General features: G+C 44.2%; 1 protein-coding gene across 1 annotated transcript in view; it reads right to left on the minus strand.

Annotated features, from left to right (window-relative positions):
* LOC124777337 (putative E3 ubiquitin-protein ligase UNKL) overlaps positions 1–25,714 on the minus strand; it is a 279,457-nt gene that overhangs the window by 121,177 nt on the left and 132,566 nt on the right. Inside the window, exon 8 of the mRNA XM_047252703.1 lies at positions 1,854–2,006. Coding sequence (XP_047108659.1) covers positions 1,854–2,006 — 153 coding nt within the window. The remainder of the gene's footprint in view (positions 1–1,853; positions 2,007–25,714) is intronic.

The following is a 25,714-nucleotide window of genomic DNA, read 5'->3' on the forward strand; positions in this document are numbered from 1 at the left end:
TTCAGTGTATTCTATCTAACACGACAGGCTAAATTTTTGGATAGTGTGTGCAAGATGGGTAACGAAAGAATTGTCAGTGCCGTATGAGGTGCAAAGAATGGACATCTCTCGTGCACATGTGGCCCATTATCATCACGAGGGAGATGGATTTCTACAGCAAACTGTTACTTAGATGAAATGTGCATGCATCATCACAAACCAGAAAGCAAGGCTGCGAGCACGGTTTGGAAACACCATTTGTTGGCAGAAGCTAAGAAATCTAAATGTCAACTGCAGCTGTAAGACTATTCTGGTAACACTATCCTGTGACTTGGAAGGTGTGGTAGCCATTCATTTCACCCCAAGAGATGAAACTGTGAACAGTGAGAACTATTGTGACGTGTTGCGAGTTGAACTGAAACCTGCAATCAGATTCAAATGTCGTGGAAAACTGTAAAAAGGTGTCATTCTGCACCAAGATAAAGCTTGGCCACATTATGCCAAATGGGCAGCAAAAACAACGTGATTCGAACTACTGGAACACCTGCCATAAAGTTCAGACCTGGCTCCCAGCACTGAAGGAAACGGTCAAAGAAAGATTTGCAACCAATGCACAAGTCACTGACGCAGTGCAGGTGCAATCAAAATACTTTTTTTCCAACGGAATCAAAAAACTTGTGAAATGTTGGACAATGTGCACTGAAGTGCAGGTAGGTTACGTAGAAAAATAATGTATGGTCCGGTTTTCTATCATAAGAATAAATGTTACTTTTCTCAAAAGTCCCTTTACTTTTTGATTTTCCCTCTCAGATATATGCAAACAATCCCATGAAAGTCTATTTAGAGCATTTCAAGAACAAGCATTAAGTGAGGAATCTACGAATATACAACAATCCCTTATGTACTGCTTCCATGAGAATCATGAAGACATCATCTGAACTGTGAAGACATCATCAGATTAATCATAGCATGCATGGGGGCATTTTGGCAAGTAGCTGGTATGAAATTTTCACTGAACTCTCATAACTGACTTACATTTACCAAAATGCAATGCATGCATGGCTTTCAACATGCTTTCAAACTTTTTAGCTCCATAAGTCTAATCTGCAACTATGCAGACACGAGTGAAACAGTTTTTTTTTTTTTTTTTTTTTTTTTTTTTTTTTTTTTTTTTTTTTTTTTTTTTTTTTTTTTTTAAAAAAAACCTGCTGCATCTGCCACTGTGCCGCATAGGTTGTTTAATTGAAGGAAGAAATAATTCGATGAACAGTTTTTGTCTGCTTTTCTTCCTAAAACAAGATATCCAAGAAAAGGAGAAATTATCTGCTGGTAACATGGCCTGCTGGGAACCCAAAGGAATGGCACAGTTCATAAAGTGGCTGAGGTGACATGTTTAGGGGAAACAGATTGATAGTTGTTCCAATCTGCCTAACAACAGAGTGTACTTATTGCTTTCCAGTTTGCTAGTTGGCACTGTTACACATTTTGCTAAAAGTGTAAATTATATACCATCAGAATGACAGCCCTCAGCTTACAAGAACCATAATGAAGGGTACACTCAACATGTAGTGTAGTACTTAGTTCAACATGTATTTCATCTGATAATAATTATAGAGATGTGCCACACTAATTCACCCATTGGTTACTTTCTCTCTCTCTCTCTCTCTCTCTCTCTCTCTCTCTCTCTCTGTGTGTGTGTGTGTGTGTGTGTGTGTGTGTGAGAGTGAGAGAGAGAGAGAGAGAGAGAGAGAGAGAGAGAGAGAGAGAGAGAAGGGACTTCAGTTGATAGTTTAACCTAAAAATATCAAATAGTTGGACACGACTCACATAAACCAATTAAAACTACAGAGTAAACAAAGAGCAGGTGCACTTACAGTCTCTTGAAATGTTTCATGCTGAGTTGATGAGAAAATTGACGACATTCCCATTTTGTGGTGTGCGAGCTGAGCTCCTGGTGCTTTACTGTGGGAACTATTTGACCCAGCACTACTTGTGGATGCAGACTCTGAAACCTCTCCACTCCCATTCTGTGTCAAACAGTCAAAATAATTAAAACAATGAGGATTATTCTGGTCAGCAAAACAAAACAAATAAAAAATTTGACAATTACATAGTGAAAGTGAATGTAAAGAAGACGGGTCACATTACTACTGACAAAATTAATATATTAACACTTTGCCATCCGCACATCTTGTACAAATTTATTCGCTCGGCACCGGCAGCGCTAATTCGGATTATTTGGCTTGTCACCTTTCCGTTGGTGATGAGCTTCAAATACAATGACTTTGCGCACTTTAATTTTTCTGGAAGTCCTCTATTTTGTAGTACCGTTCCACAAACTTGAATTTTCGTTTCAAGTAACATCTCTGCAAGTTCTACACTGTTATAATAACTATCCATGTAGAGGTGATGCCACTTTCCATAAGAAGGTGTCAATAGTTCCATCACTGTTTTCACTAAAGGCTGTCCAGTGCTGGGAATATCTTGAATGACTAAATGTATCCTGTATTAAAAAAAAAGTAATCAGAATAATGAGCAAAGCTAAGCCCAAGGAACACTGCCGCCCCCTCTTTATCAAGCACATGATATTAACTGTTGTGAATCTATACATCTACACAGCACTGCTTTATGTCAAAAGCAACTTAAATGAGTTCGAGACCAGAGAGAACATACACCCCCACAACACCAGAGGCAAACTGTACTTCAACATACTAAGACACGGACTCACAAAGACTGCAAAATCACACAAAATAATGAGTTTAAAACTCTTCAATAAACTTCCAGCATCTGCTCGGTCACTGACCAGTAATATTTTCAAACGTCAGGTTTATGACTGGTTACTCAAACACCCATTTTATAAGATAACAGAATATTCCTAAAAGAAAAGGAATTAAATTGTAAAAACTTTACTGTAAAGTTATTGTTAATTGTATGATTAATGTTCAGACCTATTCCGCTGTAAGTGGTCAATGGTGAATAAACTGAAAACTGAATACTCGAATTACACAACATCCAAATGAGTATGCCATATTTTGTAATTTTCGACAGATTGTAAACTTTAAAATTTAACTGTCCACACCACGGTATCATTTCTTCATCAATTGAGTTGTTTTGACTTAGATTAAACATTTCTTTAAACTTTTTGGAAAAATAATCAATTACAAATTGCACTTTGTAAAGCCGGTCGGCATTATCCAGTTTATTGTTGCTGTTGTTGTTGTTGGAAAAATGTAAAAATAATAATATCTGTCTGAATCGGCTGTGGGACATCATTTTGCAAAATACCGGTGTGTCTATCAACGGATACGCTGACCAATAATCATTGACCCTTGCTTTTTTACAATTCCCATAAGAATAGCGAGCCCAAACCATTTTCTAAGTTTGGGTCCCGTAACATCGACTAATTTTGCATTTTTTTTTATCCAGTTTCCTTCTATTGCAATTTTGACTGTTATACCTGTTGGTTCCGTTGTTAATATATTCAAATAGATTGTTCCCAATATATAATTCTACAATATCCATGACGCTCTGTGTATCTTTGGGAAATATGTATGGTCTGGGAGATCTTTCAAATTTATTATTGGTCCCCAGTAAATCATAGTCTGTCTCCTTCATCTGATTCATCCACATCAGTTGGTAACCGTAGCATTCGCCGAACTCTTCTTGGACAAAGTTCACTATCTTCTGACGATTCTGATTCACTTTCATTTTTTTGATATTGTCACGTAGAGGGTTGTGTACATAGATGAATGACGAACACTAACTTCCCTTAATGAAGGTTTATTCAGCACTTGCACATACAAGAGCGCAGAGCGAATTGCTTCCGGCCAGAACACATACAGTATATATACAGCTACGGAACATTCCAGTATAATCATTCTTCCCATTTGTGGATACTTCTAGAATGTACTCGAACCGAATATAGAAATTAAATTTTTTCAGTTCAGGAGAGTTTTGAGCTCACGACCCTCCATGCAACAATCTAGTATAAAAACTACACTATGGAGACTGCACTAGTCGACTTCTTCTGCGACATTGCTCCCTCCTTAAGAGAACAGCATCTCGGTGTTACGTCCTCCTAGCCCGGGAACGAGTCGTCGCTCCTGCATACTCCGACTTCCGATGCCTGATGTTCGCCCTGGCGGTGATCATCTTAGAACTTCCCTTGCTGCTACGTTCTTTGTTACCTTTCCGTTTGTTGCCTGTCGCTGGAGCTTCGAATTTACCCTGGGTTGCAAGATCCTTATAGGGCTACATCTGAAGGAAGTGGACCGAATCTCTGATCTTTCGTCGACTTGTGTCAAGATCGAAATCTTCAACTTCATAAGTAACATCAGATAGGTCTTACAACCTTATAAGGTCCAAAGTGGAGCCTGAGGAGCTTCCTAGAGAGACCAACCTTCCGAACAGGAATGATGATGCAGACGAGGTCACCAGACTGGTAGACAACAAGGCAGTGGCTCACGTCATACCTTCGGTGATTGTTTTCTTGAGCCTGCAGCATGCGGAGTCGAGCTAACTGCCGAGCATCCTCAGCTCTGGTTAACACCTGGCCGATGTAGTCATCGTCCACGTCATCAGGATGTAACAGAGACACAGTGTCCATAGTCGTCATCGCCTCACGCCCATGCACTGGGAAAAATGGCTAAATCCTCTGGTGTCTTGTTTGGCAGTATTGTAGGCAAACATTACGAAAGGTAGCACCTCATCCCAGTTTCTCTGCTCAACACTGACAAACACTGATAGCATGTTGGCCAAGGTCTTATTAAAGTGTTCAGTAAGCCCATTAGTTTGCGGATGGTAGGCAGTCATCATGTGATGAGTAATGTTGCACCGACGGTTTATCGGTATCTCTGCCACAAGATTCAACTGAAAAACTTTCCCTCAATCCGTTTTTTAATACAATGTCTTCCACGATGTATTTGGCTACCTCGGATGTTTTCACTGCATTTGTAATTGCATACCGTGTCAGATAATCAGTGCAAACAATAATCCATACATTGCCACTAGCAGACATTGGAAAAATATCCAAGGAGGTCAATCCCAACACGCTGGAAAGGTGTTTTGACTGCTGGAATCGGTATGAGTTGGCCAGGTGGTTTCTGAGGAACTGCCTTTCTCCTCTGGCACTCTCGACAGTGCGACACAGAGTGACAGACACTCCTAAATAAACCTGGCCAGAAAAATCTCTTGCGGATCCTGTCATATGTCTTAATAAACCCTAAATGTCCAGCCTCAGGTGTGTCATGGAATTTCTGTAGAACATCTAAGTGCATGTGTTTCGGAATCACTGGTTGCCACCTCTTTCCAAACGGATCAAAGTTGTTTTTTTCTTTTCTTTTTTCTTTTTCTTTTCTTTCTTTCTTTCTTTCTTTTTTTTTTTTTTTTTTTTTTTTGCATAGTAATACATTAACTACCTTAAACTGTCCTTTCACATCTTCTGACCGATTTAAGGCAAGCATAATTTGAGTTACCTTGGTGTCCTCCTCCTGCTCAGCAAGAAGATCCTGGAGTGCAATGAGACAGTCACTATCTTCATCAAAGTCTTGATGGTCTTGCACACGGTTTCTTGAGAGACAGTCGACATCTTGGTGTTTTCTTCCACTTTTGTACAGAATGGTAATGTCATACCCTTGAAAATGAAGTGCACTCCTGGCGAGTCGTCCTGTTGGATCCTTGTTATTGTTGTTGTTGTTGTGGTCTTCAGTCCTGAGACTGGTTTGATGCAGCTCTCCATGCCACTCTATCCTGTGTAAGCTTCTTCATGTCCCAGTACTTACTGCAACCTACGTCCTTCTGAATCTGCTTAGTGTATTCATCTCTCAGTCGCCCTCTATGATTTTTACCCTCCACGCTGCCCTCCAATACTAAATTGGTGATCCCTTGATGCCTCAGAACATGTCCTACCAACTGGTCCCTTCTTCTTGTCAAGTTGTGCCACAAACTTCTCTTCTCCCCAATTCTATTCAATACCTCCTCATTCGTTATGTGATCTACCCATCTAATCTTCAGAATTCTTCTGTAGCACCACATTTCAAAAGCTTCTATTCTCTTCTAGTCCAAACTATTTATCGTCCATTTTTCACTTCCATAAATGGCTACACTCCATACAAATACTTTCAGAAACGACTTCCTGACACTTAAATCTATACTCGATGTTAATAAATTTCTCTTCTTCAGAAACGCTTTTCTTGCCATTGCCAGTCTACATTTTATATCCATTCTACTTCGACTATCATCAGTTATCTTGCTCCCCAAATAGCAAAACTCATTTACTACTTTAAGTCTCTCATTTCCTAATCTAATTCCCTCAGCATCACCAGACTTAATTCGACTACATTCCATTAACCTCGTTTTCAAATGGTTCAAATGGCTCTGAGCACTATGGGACTTAACAGCTGTAGTCATCAGTCCCCTAGAACTTAGAACTACTTAAACCTAACTAACCTAAGGACATCACACACATCCATGCCCGAGGCAGGATTCGAACCTGCGACCGTAGCAGTCGTGCGGTTCCAGACTGAGCGCCTAGAATATCCTCATTTTGCATTTGTTGATGTTCATCTTATATCCTCCTTTCAAGACACTGTCCATTCCATTCAACTGCTCTTCCAAGTCCTATGCGGTCTCTGACAGAATTACAATGTCATCGGCGAACTTCAAAGTTTTTATTTCTTCTCCATGGATCTTAATACCTACTCCGAATTTTTCTTTTGTTTCCTTTACTGCTTGCTCAATATACAGATTGAATAACATCGGGGAGAGCTACAACCCTGTCTCACTCCCTTCCCAACCGCTGCTTCCCTTTCATGTCCCTCCACTCTTATAACTGCCATCTGCTTTCTGTACAAACTGTAAATAGCCTTTCGCTCCCTGTATTTTACCCCTGCCACCTTTAGAATTTGAAAGAGAGTATTCCAGTCAAAATTGTCAAAAGCTTTCTCTAAGTCTACAAATGCTAGAAACGTAGGTTTGCCTTTCCTTAATCTTTCTTCTAAGGTGAGTCGTAAGGTCAGTATTGCCTCACGTGTTCCAACATTTCTACGGAATCCAAACTGATCTTCCCCAAGGTTGGCTTCTACTAGTTTTTATATTTGCCTGTAAAGAATTCGCGTTAGTATTTTGCAGCTGTGGCTTATTAAACTGATAGGTCCGTAATTTTCACATCTGTCAGTACCTGCTTTCTTTGGGATTGGAATTATTATATTCTTCTTGAAGTCTGAGGGTATTTCGCCTATCTCATACATCTTGCTCACCAGATGGTAGAGTTTTGTCAGGACTGGCTCTCCCAAGGCCGTCAGTAGTTGTAATGGAATGTTGCCTACTCCCGGGGCCTTGTTCCGACTCAGGTCTTTCAGTGCTCTGTCAAACTCTTCACGCAGTACTGTATCTCCCATTTTGTCTTCATCTACATCCTCTTCCATTTCCAGAATATTGTCCTCAAGTACGTCACCCCTGTATAGACCCTCTATATACTCCTTCCACCTTTCTGCTTTTCCTTCTCTGCTTAGAATTGGGTATCCATCTGAGCTCTTGATTTTCATACAAGTGGTTCTCTTTTCTCCAAAGGTCTCTTTAATTTTCCTGTAGGCAGTATCTATCTTACCCCTAGTGAGATAAGCCTCTACATCCTTACATTTGTCCTCTAGCCATTCCTGCTTAGCCATTTTGCACTTCCTGTCGATCTCATTTTTGAAACGTTAAATTCCTTTTTGCCTGCTTCATTTACTGCATTTTTATATTTTCTCCTCTCATCAATTAAATTCAATATTTCTTCTGTTACCCAAGGATTTCTACTAGCCCTCGTCTTTTTACCTACTTGATCCTCTGCTGCCTTCACTACTTTATCCCTCAGAGCTACCCATTCTTCTTCTTCTGTATTTCTTTCCCCGATTTGTGACAATTGTTCCCTTATGCTCTTCCTGAAACTCTGTACAACCTCTGGTTTAATCAGTTTGTCCAGGTCCCATCTCCTTAAATTCCCACCTTTTTGCAGTTTTAATCTACAGCTCATAACCAATAGATTGTGGTCAGAGTCCACATCTGCCCCTGGAAATGTCTTACAATTTAAAACCTGGTTCCTAAATTTCTGTCTTACCACTATATAATCTATCTGATACCTTCTAGTATTTCCAGGATTCTTCCATGTGTAGAACCTACTTTTACGATTATGGAACCAAGTATTAGCTATGATTAAGTTATGCTCTGTGCAACACTCTACCAGGCGGCTTCCTCTTTCATTTCTTTCCCCCAATTCATATTCACCTACTATGTTTCCTTCTCTCCCTTTTCCTACTCTCGAATTCCAGTCACCCATGACTATTAAATTTTCATCTCCCTTCACTACCTGAATAATTTCTTTTATCTCATCATATGTTTCATCAATTTTTTCATCATCTGCACAGCTAGTTGGCATATAAACTTGTACTACTGTAGTAGGTGTGGGCTTCGTGTCTATCTTGGCCACAATAATGCATTCACTAAGCTGTTTGTAGTAGCTTACCCGTACTCCTATTTTTTTTATTCATTATTAAACCTACTCCTGCATTAACCCTATTTGATTTTGTATTTATAACCCTGAATTCACCTGACCAAAAGTCTTGTTCCTCCTGCCACCGAACTTCGCTAATTCCCACTATATCTAACTTTAACCTATCCATTTCCCTTTTTAAATTTTCTAACCTACCTGCCCGATTAAGGGATCTGACATTCCACACTCCGATCCGCAGAATGCCAGTTTTCTTTCTCCTGATAACGACGTCCTCTTGAGTTGTCCCCATCCGGAGATCCGAATGGGGGACTATTTTACCTCCGGAATATTTTACCCAAGAGGACGTCATCATCACTTAACCGTACAGTAAAGCTGCATGCTCTCGGGAAAAATTACGGCTGTAGTTTCCCCTTGGTTTCAGCCACCCGCAGTACCAGCATAGCAAGGCCGTTTTGGTCAGTGTTACAAGGCCAGATCAGTCAATCATCCAGACTGTTGCCCCTGAAACTACTGAAAAGGCTGCTGCCCCTCTTCAGGAACCACACGTTTGTCTGGCCTCTCAACAGATACCCCTCCGTTGTGGTTGCACCTACGGTACGGCCATCTGTATCGCTGAGGCACGCAAGCCTCCCCACCAACGGCAAGGTCCATGGTTCATGGGGGGGTGTCTCTTAGTGGTAGCGCTAATTTCGCCACAGACTCGGCATGAGAGGTTTCTATGATGCTCAGCTGTTCTGCAATTTACTACTCAGCATTTGCTACTCACATGCGTTTTGGAGTGAGCTGTGGTTTTCGGCGACAGTTAACTATCCACAATTCACTGACATCGTTCTTAAACGAGACGACAGAGGCTGGGATGACCAAGTTATTCTTCAGTGGTATGCTTCTCTTACATTCCACTACAAGATCCATGGGTTGATACATGGCATGACACATAACAGCTACCTTTCTAGTGCTGACTGCAGGAATGATCACTTCATCCAGCACAAAGTTGCCACACACACTTGGATGAGCATCTTCCTGTCCAAGGTATCTCATCTTGTCTAGCATAATCTTCGAGCGACCACAATCAATAATTGCTTGAGAAGCTTTCAAAAGGTCCCATCAGAGAGTGACATCATGACTACACTCTTGTATGACGATGAAATCTAAAGGTTGTGTATGGCCACTTATACCCACACGAATGCAAATCTTCCTGTAGATTTTATATATTTCCCGTTAGCCACCTTCAGCAGAGATATTTTGCAGTCGACGATTACAGTTTTCTGAAACTGGCAACGGTACTTCTCCGAAATGACTAATATGTTGCTCCAGAGTCTACTAGACCTTGGGCTGGTCGGCCATCCATGAAGATATCAATGTAGTTTCCCATCATTTTTGTAGTGATCGACGGCAGAGGGTTTTTCTCTTTGCCGGCCTCACCTTCAAGGAAGGTCACACCATTTAGTTTTCCAGGTTGCGACAGTTAGGTGATCGGCTGGAGTTTCTAAACGGCAATGGAGACCTTGATCGGTGTGTTGGGGAGCGTCCTCTCCAGTGGCTAGCTTGCGGCGATGGTGACCTACGTCTTCCTGCACCCACATCTTTTTGTTCATCTTCGTCGGCCTGGAGTTGGCGTCAGCTAAGATTGGTCTGCTGTCTTCTGGCACGAGCGTCATCAAATATCCGCCACCTTTCTTGACAATAGCACACCATGTGTCCCGGTCGTCCGCAGTGGAAACATACTGGTTGGTTATCCTGGGTCCTCCAGACATCAGTCTTCCTTGGTGCCCAAACAAGTTCCTCATGCGGCATTGTGGGAATGTAACTTCACCTGGGTCTTTACTGTTTTAAAGAGAAATGAAGGACGAGAAATTGGGTTCAACGTCTGTCCCACTTCCTCCCTTATAACCTCTTGAAGCATCTCAGTTTTTTGCTGACTGTGCAATCCAAGCGCCTTCTGAACTTCCTCTCTCACTATCTGATGAAGAATACTTGTGAAATCAGTTTCTTCCTCTGTCACAGGCATCGATATGACATTTGGAAGCCGTTCAGAGGTCTTGCGTGTAATTCTTTTTCGATGCATTGTCTCGATATACTGGCACCAATTTATAAAGTCGTCTGACAATGTCGAAACCTCCTTCAGGAGTAGGGCTTGATACATGTCCTTAGCAACACCATTCATGAGATGTGCAACCTTATGTTCCTCCTTCATTCGAGGATCCACCATTTTACACAGCTCCAAGACGTCTAGAACGTAGGATGCTGTCTGTTCTCCTACACGTTGTGCCCTGCACTTTAATTTATCTTCAGCCTTGCATGTCTGTTGTCGTGTGTCGCCAAAATACTTGCGCAGTTCCACCTGGAATACTTCCCAGCTTGTTCACTGTTCTCATACCGTTGCTTGGCAGTGCCCACTAACTAGAAAAATACGTTAGCCAAACACACGGTGTTATCCCATTTGTTATATTCGGCTATACGGTCACAAACCTTCAGCCACTTGTTTGGATCTTGGCCATCGTCACCAGAGAACCCAGAAGAATGTCTCATGTGGTGGCACACAGTTGCTGTCATCGTAACATCCTCCTCTTCTTCTTCTTCTTCTTCTTCTTCTTCTTCTGTCTCCGATAGATTGTGATCTGTTGAATATGGCTCGAACTCGGGTTTCTCGCCACGTAAACGGCGGCTCTGTCGTGGCCTGATGGGAGCCACTGTGTCGTCGATAATGTCCGGTATCACATGTTCCAATACCAGCGCCTCCACCAGAATAATGTCATGTAGAGGAAGGTGTAAGTAGATGAATGATGAACACTAAGTTCACGTAACAAAGGTTTATTCAGCACTTGCACATACAAGAGCATGGAGCAAACAGTCTCCAGGCAGAACACATACAGTATATATACAGCTACAATACATTCCAGTACAATGATTCTTCCCATCTGTGGATACTTCTAGAATGTGTACTTGTACTGAATATAGAAATTAAAATTTTTCAGTTCAGGCGAGTTCTGAACTCACGACCCTCCACGCAACAATCTAGTATCATAACCACTACACTACGGCGACTGCGCTACTCGCCTTCTTCTGCAACAATATCGAATATCTTCTTCCCAATTGGCTAAGTCGTCAAGAACGTAGAGAAAACGACCGCGCATTCATCGTAAATAATTGTATCGTCTCTTTCGTCTGCCATGATGAAAGTGCTCAAGTACTTATAAAAACAAAAAACTTGTTGACATGTGTAACTTATTGTTACATAAACAAAACACCAACAGAATGAAAAAGATACTAAAGTGTTGTCACCGGCCACTGTGCGGTACTATGCTCACGACACCACTGTAGTGTCGCCAGCCACTGAGCGATACTATGGTGTCGCTGGCTGTTGACCGCTATTTCGCGCACGACACCACTGTGGTGTCGCCAGACGGCAAAGTGTTGAGTAACATAACATAACTTTCAACCACGATGTCCACTATAGGCTTAGATGCAGAAGAAAACAAGTTAGTGAAAAGTAAAGATATGGAAATGAGAGAGAGAAGTGAACATAAAGTGAACATCAAGTGAAAGCACAAAGGAATTTTAATTCACATTACATAATACATGACACACTCTCTAAGATCTTACATTTGCAGTATTGTACCCAGAACAGGATCATTTGGTTTGGAGATGATTGGAGGGTCTCAACTAGGAGCTCTGTGATGGTCTCAGCTACAGATTTCTGGACCTGCGTTGTAAAGGTGGAGAATTGTAGGATCCCCTCTTTCCCCTCGATCGTTAAGCATGCAGTACACAAAAAGCAGTTACTCAGAAAGCAGGGTACTTTACATCTACATCCACACAATTACTCTGCAGTTCACAAATAAGTGCCTGGCGGAGGGTTCATCAAAACCACCTTCAAGCTATCTCTACCATTCCTCTCTCAAAAAGCATGCGGGGAAAAGCGATCACTTAAATCTTTCTCTGTAAGTCCATCTTTATACAGATGGTTGCGGAACACTGGCTGTCCAATATAAAATGTCAAATCAAAACACCTTGAGCCGTCTAAATTTCCAGTTGGTATCCTATTTGAACAACCAGTTCAGCACTATGTTATGCCCTGTAGGAAGCATCACAACTCTGGTCCTGGTCCAGTAAAAAAAGGGAACAGCATTCAGTGACTGGTACCCACAGATTTCTTCTCAACACAGCGATCCCTTCGATCGTCGCTCCTGGCCGACTCTAGGACTCTCGTTGACCCCATTCCACCCGGGGCCCCCTGAGTTGTTACTGGGATCATCTGTGGCACTGTTCGTCCATCCGTCAGTCTTCACTCCGCCACCCTTGTTCCGCCCGCCATCCTGACTTCGCCACCCCTGCCGCAGTCGGCCGTCTTGCCGCCACTGTCCTTGCAGCCAGCCTGGCTGTTCCCACTAGCTTCACCGAAGCTGCCAATGTGGCCGCTCCTGTCATTCCCGCCGTTTGCCCGATCACCGTTTCTTCAGTTATGACGACATCGCCGATCCCATAGCGTGTTCTGCCGCCCACCTGTCGTGCCTCCTCAGTAGTACTGCTCCGAGTCCCGTCAACACCGGGCCCTCTTCTGTAGCCATCCGTGACAGAGGCTAGTTGTCATTCCCCTCAGCGGACACAGCACACTCATTTTATCAGGATCATTTTTTTTGGTGCTTCTGTACTATTCCCGTGTATCAAAGTCACGCGTCCTACACCCTTTGCTCGGCAGTCTTGTTAGTTGTCTCTTGCATTCTTATTCAGTGGTTTTGTCCTTTCGAATGTTCTTACATACGCACAGTGTTTTTGTTCAGCTCAAACTGCACAGAATGCAAGGCTTAGTTATTGTATTTTTCTGGTCAGTTCGCGCGCACCAATTTCCTTCTGCCAGCTGTACTGTCGATTCGTCCAGTACCCTGGGGAGTTGCTGTCTGCGGTGAGCGGCCTCTCCCCACGAGTAAATAATGTTTCTGAGAAAACAATATCTTCTGTTTTTAAGGGGGGAGGGGAAGATGTATTTGCCTGGTAGTCGTTTCTTCCACACACTGGGCAGGCTGTGTGGCCAGCTGCCCTGCCAAGAGGAGTGTGTAAACAGTTCTCATTGAAACAGAGATTTTTCTCGTAAGGGCTGGGCTGTTTACCACGGAGTAACGAGTTGCCCCCACAGTGTCTAGGAGCACTGACCTCACTGACAGGAGGCGGTGAATCTGTCACAGCAGGGTGCACTGTCAGCAGGGCACTGTTTTGAAATGCCAGATCACGGGCCCTCACCCTGCTGCACGGATGTGTGTCTGCTCCCTACTGTATAGTTCACTGCCAGACTATGCAAAGTTAGTTACGTCCTATGCCTCGAACCGGCTGTACCGGCAGTTCCGTCAGACCTCGTCTGCAGTTCGGTCCCGGCGCTTTCGAGTAGGCAGTACTGCCAGTTTCGTCTCAGCTCTCCGTGCTGGCAGCACCGGCCTAGTTTGTCCCAGTCTGCACCATGCACCGGCATCACATCAGCATTTACACGCCGGCAGCACCAGCACAGTAACATCTCAGGTCTTCGTGCTGCCACCTACCACGACTCCGGGGTTCATTGCGGTTAGGCACGTCACAGACATCATCGTAGATGAGACAATTCTGTTAGGTGTAGTTGTGTGGATATTTGCCAGAGGATATTATAAAAGAGTTTTGTTTCGTTTCAGTTATTCTTTTAAAGTGCTTTCAATCACTTTGCAGTGTGGAGATACCTCAACAATGTCATTCCCAGATGTGTTTTTTCACTGTGTATCACCTACTGGGTAGAATTCTGGAAACAGCTTATAACACAAATACTGAAATACGTAAAACAAGAGTTACGGACTGTCGTTTAATGAATCAGAGCAGTGCTGAAGGAATTAGATAAGGAAATGACACACTAAAAACAGTAGACAAGTTTTGTCATTTACGAAGCATAATAAATGGTCATGTAGAAAGGATATAAAATGCAGATTGGCAGTAGCACAGCAAGAGAAATTTGTCCACACGAAATACAAGATTTAAGTGTTATGAATTACTTTCTGGGGTTTTTTGTCTCACATGTAGTCTTGTACGGCTGTTAAACGTGGATGAGGTAACAGATTTTGGTATTTGGAGCTACAAAAGAATGCTGAAGATTACAAGGATAGATCAAATAACTGACAAAGGCGTGCAAAATCGAACTGCAGAGAAAAGGAATTTATGGCATAACTAAATGAAGAGACAGGTTGATATGACAAGTCCTGAGGTGCTTAGGAATAGTTAATTTCTTTTTTTGGGAACTGTGTGGACTAATAATGGTACAGCAAGATAAAGGCTCGACTACAGTAAGCAGGTTCTATAATGGATGTACGTTGCAGTAGGTACGCACACATCAAGAGGCTCACAAAGGACAAATTAGCACAGAGAACTACAAAAAACCTTTCTTCGGACTGAAAATCAGGACGACATCGTCTACCCCCTACACATCATTAATTTTAGCTGTTTCTCTAACTTGAATTGGCAACATACAACACTCTAGTAGCTCTGTCTAATTTCTCTGCTATCATGTGCCTATCTTTCAACCGTGCTGCCTACTGTTCCTTCCTCACCTTATGGCTAGCCTCTTCTCATTAAACTCCATTCACTTCCCTCCAGTTGGCTCAATTACTGACCCCATTCATCCTGCAGTATCACCCCTCAGCCCAAATTTGTTTTTTGGTATGTCTCCAGTACGGAGTGTGTGTGTATTTTTTCGTACCACCATTCGTATTAATCCCCGTGTTGGATTAAATGTTACATTAAATTACAGAGAGATGAGAACAGTTAGTTATTACTCGACTTTTGGAGGAAAAATTTCTATTAATGCCACCATAATCTCTTAAAACTGACAACAGGTGGTTTCCGCCAAACATGGGATTGAGTGACTTGCCCTTACTTTTCAGACTTTCGTTAACTGATCCCTCTTTCCTTCTAGATGAAGGATAAAACAGCTCTGAAAGTTTGGAACTGTTTTTCCTACTTTTAACTCATTGTAACAGCAGCAGGACAATGGAAAAACTAATAGGAGCTTATCTGAGGCACAACAGTTTGGGTTCCAGAAAAATAACGTAATACACCACACAATAGCAACCACCCTACAACCTATCTTAAGAAAGACCAACATTCATTTATAGCGTTTGTAGATTTAGAAATAGTTTTCGACAATGTCGACCAGACTAAACCCTTCGAAATCTGAAACTCACCACACCGAACTGACCTCCGAACTGAGGACAATGGTGTCACAAAGGTCACTAATGTAGGTACGGCCATGTTCGCATGTGTGCAATTATGAAAAGTGATACTGGATAATGCCTTCTCGGACAGCACATAGTGACTCACCATTAACAAAATTACATCTCAATACATTGTGGGATTGAACCACTAGTGAGGTTTTGCTGAGAGGATGCAGTGTTCTGTCGCAAGTCACATTTGTCGAATACTACATATGAGAGGAAGGGAGTGAACAGTGATAAATGTTGTTACAAATACTTACTATCAAAACCAATCATGTTGTTGTTGTTGTTGTTGTTGTTGTTGTTGTGGTCTTCAGTCCTGAGACTGGTTTGATGCAGCTCTCCATGCTACTCTATCCTGTGCAAGCTTCTTCATCTCCCAGTACTTACTGCAGCCCGCATCCTTCTGAATCTGCTTAGTGTATTCATCTCTTGATCTCCCTCTATGATTTTTACCCTCCACCCTACCCTCCAGTACTAAATTGGTGATCCCTTGATGCCTCAGAACATGCCCTACCAACTGATCCCTTCTTCTAGTCAAGTTGTGCCACAAACTCCTCTTTTCCCCAATTCTATTCAATACCTCCTCATTAGTTATGTGATCTACCCCTCTAACCTTCAGCATTCTTCTGTAGCACCACATTTCAAAAGCTTCTATTCTCTTCTTGTCTAAACTATTTATCGTCCACGTTTCACTTCAATAGATGGCTACGCTCTATACAAATACTTTCAGAAACGACTTCCTAACACTTAAATCTAGACTCGATGTTAACAAATTTCTCTTCTTCAGAAACCCTTTCCTTGCCATTGCCAGTCTACATTTTATATCCTCTCTACTCCCCAAATAGCTAAACTTCTTTACTACTTTAAGTGTCTCATTTCCTACTCTAATACCTGCAGCATCACCAGACTTAATTCGACTACATTCCATTATCCTCATTTTGCTTTTGTTGATGTTCATCTTATACCCTGCTTTCAAGACACTGTCCATTCCATTCAACTGCTCTTCCAAGTCCTTTGCTGTCTCTGACAGAATTACAATGTCATCGGCGAACCCCAAAGTTTTTATTTCTTCTCCATGGATTTTTAATACCTACTCCGAACTTTTCTTTTGTTTCCTTCACTGCTTGCTCAATATACAGATTGAATAACATCAGGGAGAGGCTACAACCCTGTCTCACTCCCTTCCCAACCACTGCTTCCCTTTCATGTCCCTCAACTCATATAACTGCCATTTGCTTTCTGTATAAATTGTAAATAGCTTTTCGCTCCCTGTATTTTACCCCTGCCACCTTTAGAATTTGAAAGAGAGTATTCCAGTTAACATTGTCAAAAGCTTTCTCTAAGTCTACAAATGCTAGGAATGTAGGTTTGCCTTTCCTGAATCTTTCTTCTAAGATAAGTCGTAGGGTCAGTATTGTCTCATGTGTTCCAACATTTCTACGGAATCCAAACTGATCTTCCCCGAGGTCGGCTTCTAACAGTTTTTCCATTCGTCTGTAAAGAATTCGCGTTAGTATTTTGCAGCTGTGATTTCTGGTGTCCGGTTTTGACCACTACTGTGGTCAAAACCAGTCACCAGAATAAATACATTGTGATCAAGACTGTTTTTTGATAGTAAAAAAAATTACATCTATCGGTGACAAGGAGAAAGCGCCCACTGCCACATCTGCCAACAATGGCAGCGGCGCAGATAACAGACCCTCTCTGATGGCACTACTGAAGGCGCCCTGTTCCTCTGGCTCAATCCATGACCGGTGTGCAGGGCTGTGGTCACACTTCTCGGCTCCTCATACGGCTGTACAGTGCCGATGAGTGGTCTCTGGGGAAGAAAGAGTCTGCCCACACAGTGAAGCATGAACATACTTGCACATCTGTTTGCCAGATCCCATTACACTACACTGTGAATGCATCACTGACGATGAGTTTCACCCATTTCATCAACTCTTCGAGTATTATGGTGCCGACTGGATTCTCGTTCAACGTTTAGCGGAGATTACGCCAGCCTCCAGTTTGTGCATTAGGCTTTTACTTAGCCTGAATTGTTCTTGTACATAGTATTTGACAAATGTGACTTGTGACAGAACACTATGTCCTCTCAGCAAAACCGCACTAGTGGTGCTCGCCGCCCGTCACCTGCGGTTTCACTCGGTACCGTCTTGTGCTCACTGACCGAGAGTGAAGTGACGAGTGCATGATCCTGCTGGCTGTCTCACGGTGTAGAAGTGCCAACAAGCCTGTTGAGTGTCAGACTGCATTCAGAATGAAAATTTCTTTTCAGCTGACGATTTTCCATATTTTCTGTGAATAAAGTCAATGCGCTGTGTCTGTGTTTTATCAAGTATTACCACAGTGACTGAGTACTATTACATACAGGGTGTCCCATTTATCTTGAATACCCTAAATAATTGTTGGTCCAGATGCAAATCACAAAATGTTTCAAGCAAATGTTCTTTAGCCGTCAGTGGGACATCAATCAGCATGACTGCCTTCGTTGTAGCCCCTTTTTTTTTTTTTTTTTTTTTTTTTTTTTTTTTTTTTTTTTTTTTTTTTTTTTTTTTTTTTTACAAAGATATGAACAGTGGTATGACTCTTTTAAATGGCATCCCGTATTTTTTATTCAGTAATTCATTTCCTCTGGTAAAGACCTATTCAAAAATGTGTCACACTGTGCCTTTCACTGAAGCACAACATTATTAGTTACATAATACAACAATGACATTGACACTCCCTGCACTTAGTGCAGGTACTAGGGTAATGGAACACATCCACATGCTGATGTTGACAGAGGACAAATGTAAACATAAGTAGAATGCGCACCCGCCATTCCATCAACCATCATCAGTTGAAGAGTTGTGTGAGTAGAATGTACACCAACAAAGAGAAGATAGAAATGCTACTCATCTATGGGAAATGTAAGTTAGCAGAACAGTGCAATACTGTTTAATAAGTACGGCTACATTTAGTACAGTAGTTTAGTCCTTTTAAATACTGTTGTGTAGAGTAGGCATACAGTAAAGGCTGTCCTTCCTACAAACTACATTGACATAACACTTCTTTTATTGTTGTTGAAAGTAGGCGAAATGGTACGCAGAACTGTACAGAGAGCGATATACTGACAAGAACCCACCTTCCCAATGGATGTTTTCTCGTCTTATTACGACGCTTCAAGAAACGGAAAGTTTCAACCCACAACAATGCAATTGTCGTAGCACTTGTACAGACAATGCTGTTCTCGCTTCTGTTGCTACGAATGCACATGACAGTGTGAACACAAGATTGGCTTTCCTAAAACCAGTGTACATCGTATTCTTACACATCACCGGTCCCATCCTAACCATCTACACCTACCTCACGAATTGCACGGGAATGAATTCCAGAATTGTGTACAGTTCTGTCAGTGGGCAAAGCAGCAAATCCTCGCCAACCTGGACTACTTCTCCATTGTTCTATTTACCAGTGAATGTTCCTTCTTAAACAAAGGACAGGTAAATACAAGGAACACACATTATTGGCCCAGCAACAACCCACGATGGCTTAGACAGGTGGAACATCAGCATCAATGAAGAATTAACGTCTGGTGTGGGATGCTCGGTAATACAATTATTGGCCCTTATTTCACCAATGATAGTCCAAACGGCACAGCGTATGCCAACTTCCTCAAATGAATTCTTCCTCCTCTTCTGGATGAAGTGCCGCTATGAACCAGAATGCTTATGTGGTATCAACACGATTATGTCCAGCACATAATGGCTTGTGAGCACGTCGTGTTCTGAACTGAAGGTATCCTGCCAGATGGACTGGCCGATGAGGAGCAGTTACTTGGTTGGCTTGCTAGGTCTACTGTTTTAAATCCTCTGGACTTTTTTCTTTGGGGATGCATTAAAGACGTAGTCTATCATGATATTCCAACAGCTCTAAAGGACATGCAGAAATACATCATGCTTGCTTGTAATTCTCTCCAGCAGGCAACACTGGAAGCAGTAAATAATTTTTCCATTCAACGAGTGCACCCATGTTTCATTGTGCAGCGTCACCACCTTGAGCACCTTTGAATGTTCTACTCGTGGGCAATGGTACAGGAGAGTCAAAGTCAATTTTGTGTTACGTTTTTACTTGTTTTTCATTTGTTTTCTGACAACTCCAGCAAGTGGACGAGATTGTGATCGCGGGCTCAAAGTGAATGTTGTGTTATGTAATTAATAATGTTGTGCTTCAGTGAATGGTAAACTGTTATACATATCTGAATAGGTCTTTAGGAGAGGAAATTAAGTACCGAATAAAAAATACAGGATGCTCTTTAAAAGTCATACCGCTGTTCATATCTTTGTAAAAAACAAAGCTACAATGAAGGCAATCATGATGATTGATGTCCCTCTGACAGCTAAAGAACATTTGCTTGAAACATTTTGTAATTTGCTTCTGGACAAACAGTTATTTAGGGTGGTCAAGAGAAATGGGACACCATGTATAACACAACAAAGTGATAATCAAATACTGAATGTTATCAAGTCACCAATTTAACTGTGGAACACTAAATATGCGTGAAAGAAAGCTGATAATTGGTTTGTGGGATTGAAGGAACCAGACTGCTAGGACCATCGGTCCCTTTTCCCAAAGATTTCAAACACCCACAAAGAATAAAAACGAACAATGGAGACGACACAGGACAAGAAAGACAGAGACCAGACAAAAGGAATTAAAATCACACGGATTGTGACAGTGGTTAGCCGACAATAGAGCAGAGTTGAAAGCAGGCAGTCCAACAAGATGTGGACTACAGTCAAAGCTGACCCGCAGCGACATAAAGGTGGGTCCTCGCGGCACAAGAAATAACTGTGCATCATCAAGGTGTGGCCAATGCACAGCCGGCAGAGGACAACAGAGTTCTTGCGAGAGACCCACAAGGAGGAGCGCCACGCACCGGCAGCCTCTCGATGGCCCAAAGTTTGTTGGGTGAAGGAAGGGAGCGCCATTCTTCACCCCTGGTGCAAAGTACCTTCTGCTGCAAAACTGATCTTAGGTCACTCTCCGAAAGGCCAATCTACAAGGCTGGTGCATCGACAGCCTGTTTAGCCAGCGTGTCAACACGTTCATTTCCCGGGATGCCGACATTACCCTGGGTCCACACAAAGACCAGAGAGCGGCCGCAATGGGCAGGAGTATGGAGGGACTCATGGATAGCCATCACCTCATGACAGCGAGGAAAACACTGGTTGTTAGCTCGTAAACCTCTCAGGGAGTCACTACAGTAGCAGATATATTCCAGGGCACGAGAGATGGTGACCAGCTCGGCAGTGAAAACACTGTAGCCAGTCAGCAGTGAGTGTTGTTCACAATGATCCCCTAGAGTAAGAGCATAACCGACACGACCAGCAACCATCGCACCGTCAGTATAGACGTCAGAGCCTTGAAACGTGGCAAGGATTGAAAGAAAGTGGCGGCAGAGGGCTTCAGGAGGGACTGAGTCCTTCGGGCCCTGTGCCAAATCGAGCCGAAGGCATGGGTGGAGCACACACCATGGGGGTACACGCAGAGGGGCCAGGAAAAGAGGTGGAAGAGGGAAAACCTCAAGCCCAGAGAGAAGAGCTCTGATGCGAACTGTGTTCGTACACCCTGACCGAGGCCGCCGTTCCGGAAGATGGACGACCTACTGAGGAAACAGGAGATGATAATTGGGATGCCTGGGCAAGCTACAATCGTGTGTAGCATAAACAGCCAGTAATCATTGGTGCCGGAACCGCAATGGAGGGGCACCTACCTCCACAAGTATGCTGTTGACAGCGACTGTCCGGAAAGCTCCAGTGGCACGTCGGACCACGCTGTCAAGGATGGGGGTCAAGCGACTGCAATGCAGAAGGTACTGCCGAACCGTAAACCAGGCTCCCATAATCTAGATGGGACTGAATTAACGCCTGGTACAGCCGTAGAAGGGTAGACCGATCGGCAGCCCAGCTGGTGTGACTCAAAAAACGAAATGTGTTATGATGCCACCAGCACGTCTGTTTAAGCTGCCGAATATGAGGCAGCCAAGTCAACCGGGTATCGAAAACCAATTCCAAAAACCGAATCGTCTCTACAACAGCAAGAGGCTTGCCATCAAGATAAAGCTGTGGCTCAGGGTGAACAGTGTGTCGCTGCCAGAAATGCATAACACAGGTCTTGGCACCCGAAAACTGGAAGCCATGTGCTACAGCCCAAGACTGCACCTTTCGGATAGCGCCCTGCCAGTGGAGCTAAAGTATAGACAGAAGTCATCAGCATACAAGGAAGTTGAGACAGACGTTCCCAACGCCACAGCGAGCCCATTAATTGCAATCAAAAAGGGGCAGACACTTAAGATAGATGCTTGCGGTACCCCATTCTCCTGAACTCGTGAGGAACTATGGGAGGCCGCCACTTGCACATGGAAGGAATGAAGCGACATAAAATTTTGTATGAAAATCAGCAGCGGACCTTGAAGACCCCAACTATGAAGCATACAGAGGATGTGATATCCCCATGTCGTATCGTACGCCTTCCGCATGTCAAAAAAGATGGCGACCAGATGCTGACAGCGGGCAAAGGCCGTATGGATGGCAGATTCCACACACACCAGATTATCAGCAGCAGAGCGGCCCTTACAGAACCCACCCTGAAACGGAGCCAGAAGGCCCCTGCACTCAAGTAGCCAACTCAATCTCCAGCTCACCATGCATTTGAGGAACTTGCAAAGAACATTGGTGAGGCTAATGGGGCAGTAGCTGTTCACCTCCAGAGGGTTCTTACCCAGTTTCAACACAGGGATTACGACACTTTCCTGCCATTGCAACGGGAACTCACACTCAACCCAGATATGGTTGAAAAGGTCTAGGAGGCGTCACTGACAGTCCACTGAGAGGTGTTTGAGCATCTGACAGTGGATGCGATCTGGTCCGGGAGCCATATCAGGGCAAGTGGCTAGGGAACTTTGGAATTCCGACTCACAGAACGGAGCTCTGTACGATTCAGGGTAGCGCATGTGAAATGAAAGGCTCCGATGTTCCAACTGCTCTTTCAGGGAGTTGAAGGCCAGTGGGTAATTCGCAGATGCAGAACTCTTAGCAAAATGCTCCGCTAAGCGGTTTGCAATTGTGTCGGAGTCAATACAGACTGCTCCATTCAGTGAAAGTGCAGGTACGCTGATGGGGGCCCGATAGCCATAGAGTCACCTAATCTTGGCCAAACATGCGCTGGAGAGGTACGGAGGCCAATGGTGGAGACATACCTTTCCCAGCACTCCTGCTTGCGTTGGCGAATGAGGCGGTGGACTTGCGCACAGACCCATTTATAGGCAATGAGGTGTTCCAATGAGGGATGCCGCTTGTGATGCTGGATTGCCCGCCTGCGATCTTTAATCACCTCAGTGATCTTGGGCGACCACCAAGGCAGAGTCCTCCACTGCGGGGACCCAGTAACGATGCCGATGGTGTCTGAGTGAACCACAGCATCAATGGTGTCATTGGAAAGAGGCTCAATAGTGGCAATGGGGGTGAACAAGTACCAGTCAGCCTTATTCATAGCCCATCTGCATGGGTGCCCAGAAGAGTGATGATGTGGCAGTGACAGAAAGATCGGAAAGTGGTCACTACCGCAAAAGTCTTCATGCACACTCCATTGGACAGATGGTAATAGGCTAGGGATGCAGATCAAAAGGCCGATGGCTCAGTACATGTCATGCACCACACTGAAATGTGTGAAGTCACCATTATTTAAAAGAGAAAGGTCGAGCTGTGCCAATACTTTCTCAATGATGCTGCCTCAGCCTGTTGCCACTGATTCACTCCACATAGGGTTATGGGCGTTGAAGTCATCTAGTAACAGAAAAGGTGGCGGCAATTGGGCTATCAGCGCAGCCAGGACATGCTGCGGGACATCACCATCCGGTGGAAGATAGAGACTGCAGACAGTAACAGCCTGACGTGTCCACACCTGAACAGCAACAGCCTTTAAAGGTGTTTGTAGACGGACAGACTCGCTGTAAAGGGAGTGAAGGACGTAGATGCAGATGCCACCAGATACCCTCTCATAAGCTGCCCGGTTCTTATAACAACCCCGATAGCCACAGAGGGCGGGGGCTTCGCATCGCCGGAAACCAATTTTCCTGAAGAGCAATGTGGAGGAAAGGGAGAAGGCTGAGAAGTTGTCGGAGGTGAGCAAGATGGTGGAAAAAACCACTGCAGTTCCACCGGAGGATGACATTGTCCATGACCGAGAATGGCGTGAAGGGACCGAGGAGGCAGATTACACCACTGGGTCACCTGCTGCCACAGATTGAGTTCCTATGGGAGCGACATCCACTGCGTCTGAGGGACCGGCAAGATGTAGGTCCTCAGCGGGCGACAGAACCTCTACCTTGCCCTCAGACGCAGAGCTTGTAGGTTGTGGTGGGGTGGGTGCCACTGCAAGTTCCTTTGTCTTAGAGGTCTTCTTCTTGGACTTTTCTCACTGCTCCTTGGGTTTCACTGGCTGGGAGGGTTCTCTGATTCAGTCACCAGGTCGGAGGAGGATCGCGGAGCCCTACGAACAGCTGCTTGTGGGCACTTATGCCACTGCTTGGTGTCATACTTCGCACTTGTGGAAACCTGGGAAGGGAGGGACCCAAGGGAGCCTTTGCGAGCGAGAGGAGCCGAAGAAGTTGGACACTTCTCAGGGAAAGAAACGGGGACAGACGTCCGTGATGGGTGGGAGGGGGAGGGGGGGGGGGGGGGGTTGCTCCCGAGGTAGGTGGCTCAGGAGCAATAGGGTGGGTTGTGCCCCCCGCGGGCAAGTGGGCATGTGGAGTTGCACGACTCTGTGAGCTGACTGGAATTCGCTGAACTGATTCGGCTATCACAGTTGACGTAGCAGCCGCATATGAGGAAGTCATTCACACAGGATGGAATCGTTCATATTTCCTCCTGGCCTCAGTATAGGTCAGTCTGTCTAGGGTCTTATATACCATGATTTTCCACTCTTTCTGTAAGATTCTGCAGTCTGGCGAGCAAGTTGAATGATGAAACTTCCTGGCAGATTTAAACTGTGTGCCCGACCGAGACTCGAACTCGGGACCTTTGCCTTTCGCGGGCCAAGTGCTCTACCAACTGAGCTGCCGAAGCACGACTCACGCCCGGTACCCACAGCTTTACTTCTGCCAGTATCTCGTCTCCTACCTTCCAAACTTTACAGAAACTCTCCTGCGAACCTTGCAGAACTAGCACTCCTAAAAGAAAGGATACTGCGGAGACATGGCTTAGCCACAGCCTGGGGGATGTTTCCAGAATGAGATTTTCACTCTGCAGCAGAGTGTGCGCTGATATGAAACTTCCTGACAGATTAAAACTGTGTGCCCGACCGAGACTCGAACTCGGGACCTTTGCCTTTCGCGGGCAAGTGCTCTACCAACTGAGCTGCCGAAGCACGACTCACGCCCGGTACCCACAGCTTTACTTCTGCCAGTATCTCGTCTCCTACCTTCCAAACTTTACAGAAGCTCTCCTGCGAACCTTGCAGAACTAGCACTCCTGAAAGAAAGGATATAGCGGAGACATGGCTTAGCCACAGCCGGGAGGATGTTTCCAGAATGAGATTTTCACTCTGCAGCAGAGTGTGCGCTGATATGAAACTTCCTGGCAGATTAAAACTGTGTGCCGGACCGAGACTCGAACTCGGGACCTTTGCCTTTCGCGGGCACGTGCTCTACCAACTGAGCTACCGAAGCACGACTCACGCCCGCGAAAGGCAAAGGTCCCGAGTTTGAGTCTCGGTCGGGCACACAGCTTTAATCTGCCAGGAAGTTTCATATCAGCGCACACTCCGCTGCAGAGTGAAAATCTCATTCAAGTTGAATGATGTTCTCCGCAGTTGACACAGACGGGAGGCGGGGCACACGGAGTATTGGGATGTGATGGGCGTCCGCAATCTTGGCATGTGAGGCCGGAAGTACAGCGGGGAGACATATGGCCAAACTTCCAGCACAGCATCGGGGGAGGGATATAGGGCTTGACATCACAGTGGTAGACCA

This window comes from Schistocerca piceifrons, chromosome 2 (genome assembly GCF_021461385.2).
Source record: "Schistocerca piceifrons isolate TAMUIC-IGC-003096 chromosome 2, iqSchPice1.1, whole genome shotgun sequence".
Taxonomy (NCBI): domain Eukaryota; kingdom Metazoa; phylum Arthropoda; class Insecta; order Orthoptera; family Acrididae; genus Schistocerca; species Schistocerca piceifrons.